This window comes from Polistes canadensis, unplaced genomic scaffold (assembly GCF_001313835.1).
Source record: "Polistes canadensis isolate GaletaPanama2010 unplaced genomic scaffold, ASM131383v1 scaffold_19, whole genome shotgun sequence".
Classification (NCBI taxonomy): Eukaryota; Metazoa; Arthropoda; class Insecta; order Hymenoptera; family Vespidae; genus Polistes; species Polistes canadensis.
This window is the reverse complement of record NW_014569566.1, coordinates 950,083-953,010: the sequence shown is the minus strand read 5'-3', so window position 1 is coordinate 953,010 and position 2,928 is coordinate 950,083. Positions and strand designations below refer to the sequence as shown.

At 32.0% G+C, this 2,928-nt stretch overlaps 1 protein-coding gene across 1 annotated transcript in view; it reads right to left on the bottom strand.

The window, feature by feature from the left end:
* LOC106793840 (solute carrier organic anion transporter family member 4A1) overlaps positions 1 to 2,928 on the bottom strand; it is a 19,585-nt gene that overhangs the window by 11,799 nt on the left and 4,858 nt on the right. The window contains exons 3-6 of the mRNA XM_014761079.1: positions 1,121 to 1,289; positions 623 to 761; positions 348 to 528; positions 150 to 252 (exon numbers count right to left, since the gene is read on the bottom strand). Of these exons, the coding sequence (XP_014616565.1) occupies positions 150 to 252; positions 348 to 528; positions 623 to 761; positions 1,121 to 1,289 (592 nt within the window). The remainder of the gene's footprint in view (positions 1 to 149; positions 253 to 347; positions 529 to 622; positions 762 to 1,120; positions 1,290 to 2,928) is intronic.

The following is a 2,928-nucleotide window of genomic DNA, read 5'->3' as shown; positions in this document are numbered from 1 at the left end:
ACACACATATTAAACAAATCAATTTAAAAAAAAAATCTTCTGTTATAGTATATATTATATATAATATAGTTATTAATATAATTATACCTACTATAACATATATTATATGTAATATATATATATATAAGATAAAAAGTACAAGTACTTACGTTGTAGGATCGATGATGATAAAATCAGTATAAAGTTTTAAAAGTTCACCACCAACCACGTATCCCAAAGCTGGTCCTATTACCGCCATTGTGTAATAGATACCTGTATAAAATATTTTGATTGACATTAAAATGACGTTCACAGATCAGATCACGATTAACAATACCTTGTTCAATGTTTTCCACCAATTATCTCACCTAAATATACAGAAGACATTTTTTTCGATACATTCTCGTCCAAATAAGTTACACCAAGTGTATAAAAGGGTGCTGCACCGGCACCGTGTAATAATTGTGCAACCAAAAATATAATTAAGTACATTCCGCTATAAGGTTCCTGCTGATCGTCAACGTGTCCATTGATGTCACTGCACGATACCTAAAAAATTTAACGAATAAAATTCTAACGTCGTTAACGTGATCCTATTTACATATGAGAACGAAAAAAAGAAAAACAAAGAAACCTAACTTACTGAACGAGTTGATACGTTATTCGCTTTTTGACATATGTTCTCCGATTTTTGACCACCTCTGTATGGGCCAATCAAATAATGAGGGGATGCAAATAGTAAACTTCCTAAACCTAAGACTAGAACACCAACACCGATGTACCTAAGAATAAACAAGATTTTCAATATACAATTTATTCACATTATTCCACGAATCAAATTCGTTGAACTAATTTCAATCTTTAATCGTTGCTTGCAATAAAAAATAAAAAAAAAAAACAATATAATAACGTAGAACGAAATATGACGGGATAAAATTTAAAGGTGATTTTTAATTGTCGAGTATAGATAAGGTGCAGGAGGGGGGAGGCAAATAGGTGGGGTGAAACAAAAATTAATACTTATGACAATCGCGTTATGGTTGAATTATATCGATTATATTAATATAAATAGGGATAGGATAAATGTGGTAAAAAGGGATGCATTGGGCATACTTAAATGCATTAACAGCGTATCACTGACCTTGGTTTTGATGCTTTCGAACGACCACCGAGATAACTGACCGGTACGAGTAAAAGAAAACTTGCAATGTCGTATCCGCCTGCTATCAATCCGGTTTGAGATGACCTAAGTCCGAATCTTTTTTCGATAGTTGTTATCACAACGTTAACGAATCCGTTCACGACCATACCTAAAAAAAGAAAGAAAGAACGAAAAAAAAAAAGAACCGAAGAAGAAGAATAAGAAGAAAAGAACCATCATCCGTCTCGCGTTATAGTATTCAATGGTTTGCTAAGAAGAAAAATATTCCTAAGCTCGATCGTTTATGCATGCCAACGTAAAACTTATGCGTATAGTATTATCCTTAAACGTGTGAGAAAAATTATTCGTCGCGTATTTGAAAAGATACCTCTATCTATCTTTCTTTTCCTTTTCTTTTTTCATTTTCTATCCTTTTCTTCTTCTTCTATCCCTTTTTTTCTTTTTTTATTTCTTTTTACTCGATGGAATAACGATTAAGTTTTAGGATTGAAAAAGTTCGGTAAGTAAATCTAAGGGATCCGATTCGTTCGGGAGTTTTAACGTTTCTTCTTAAATCTTCGATAAAACGTTTACCGATTTGACGAGAGGTATGTCCTTGAGAAAGAAAGAAAGAGAGAAGAAGAAGAAGAAGCTTTTCACCCATGGAGGGGAAAAAAAAAAGAAATTTACCTTTTTCTCGTTGCTTTACTTTTTTGTAATAAAAATCGTAGGAAAAAAGACACCGTAGAACGAGGACTAAGGATGAAAAATGCAGTTAGCACACGATTGATCTGTAAATGTGTGCAAGGGAGAAAAGAGTTTTCGTAGATTCCCGAGTTTTCAATGTTTACCAGTCGGAACCGATCATCGTCCCTAGACGGATAGACGAACAAACTATCCATCTACTTCCAATTTCTTTTCAGGATACAGTTTTAAACGAAATTTCGCGATAAATTCTAACGTCGTTTTTTTTTTTCTTTTTTATTTTTTAATTTTTCTTTTTTTTTATTTTATATGTGCCCATGATTATGAGACTAATCTAATTGTAAGTCAAAATTTAAACAACAAATAAGTTTATCAATTATTTCAAATCACACTATTTTAAATTAAATTAATTCAATGTAATTTTCACGATATTGTCAAGAAAAAAATGAACCGTTAGATAGTAGTTATATAGAATTCATTTTTAGTGTTCAAAATGTAATCCCTTGTTAAATATCTCGAAACAAAAGATATAATATGACTTAGAACACTTTCATAATTATAGGTACATATATTTTCTTACAAAAATCCAAGTGTCACATATTCCTATGTTTTATTATCAACGGAATAATGAAAATAAGAATAAGAATAAATAAAAGGAAAAAAAAAAGAAAAAAAAACAAATCGTAAAATCGTTTTAACCGACTAGAGGAGGAGGTGTCAATTTTGTCACGTTATTATAGTTATATATTATGACGTTATTTATCTCACACTCATCTGACTCCGGAGTTGTCTCTGAATTTTCTATTTGAAATCCGATTGGATAGAAGACGACAGACCGACCCTACCAAGAAGACGAGGAAAATTCATTAAAATGTTGTTTAATATTAATAGAGTGTCCCGACGAATAACTGTGAACGGTCCTTTGGATAACATGAAATCGGAATGAAAAACCATTTCTCTCTCTCTCTCTCTCTCTCTCTCTCTCTCTCTCTCTCTCTCTCTCTCTCTCTTTCTTTCTCTGTTACGTCTCGTTCATAACTACTTTTGACGGATCCTACTTGTGATTCGGTATGCTTCCAAAGAACCGAGATGATAATTAAAGG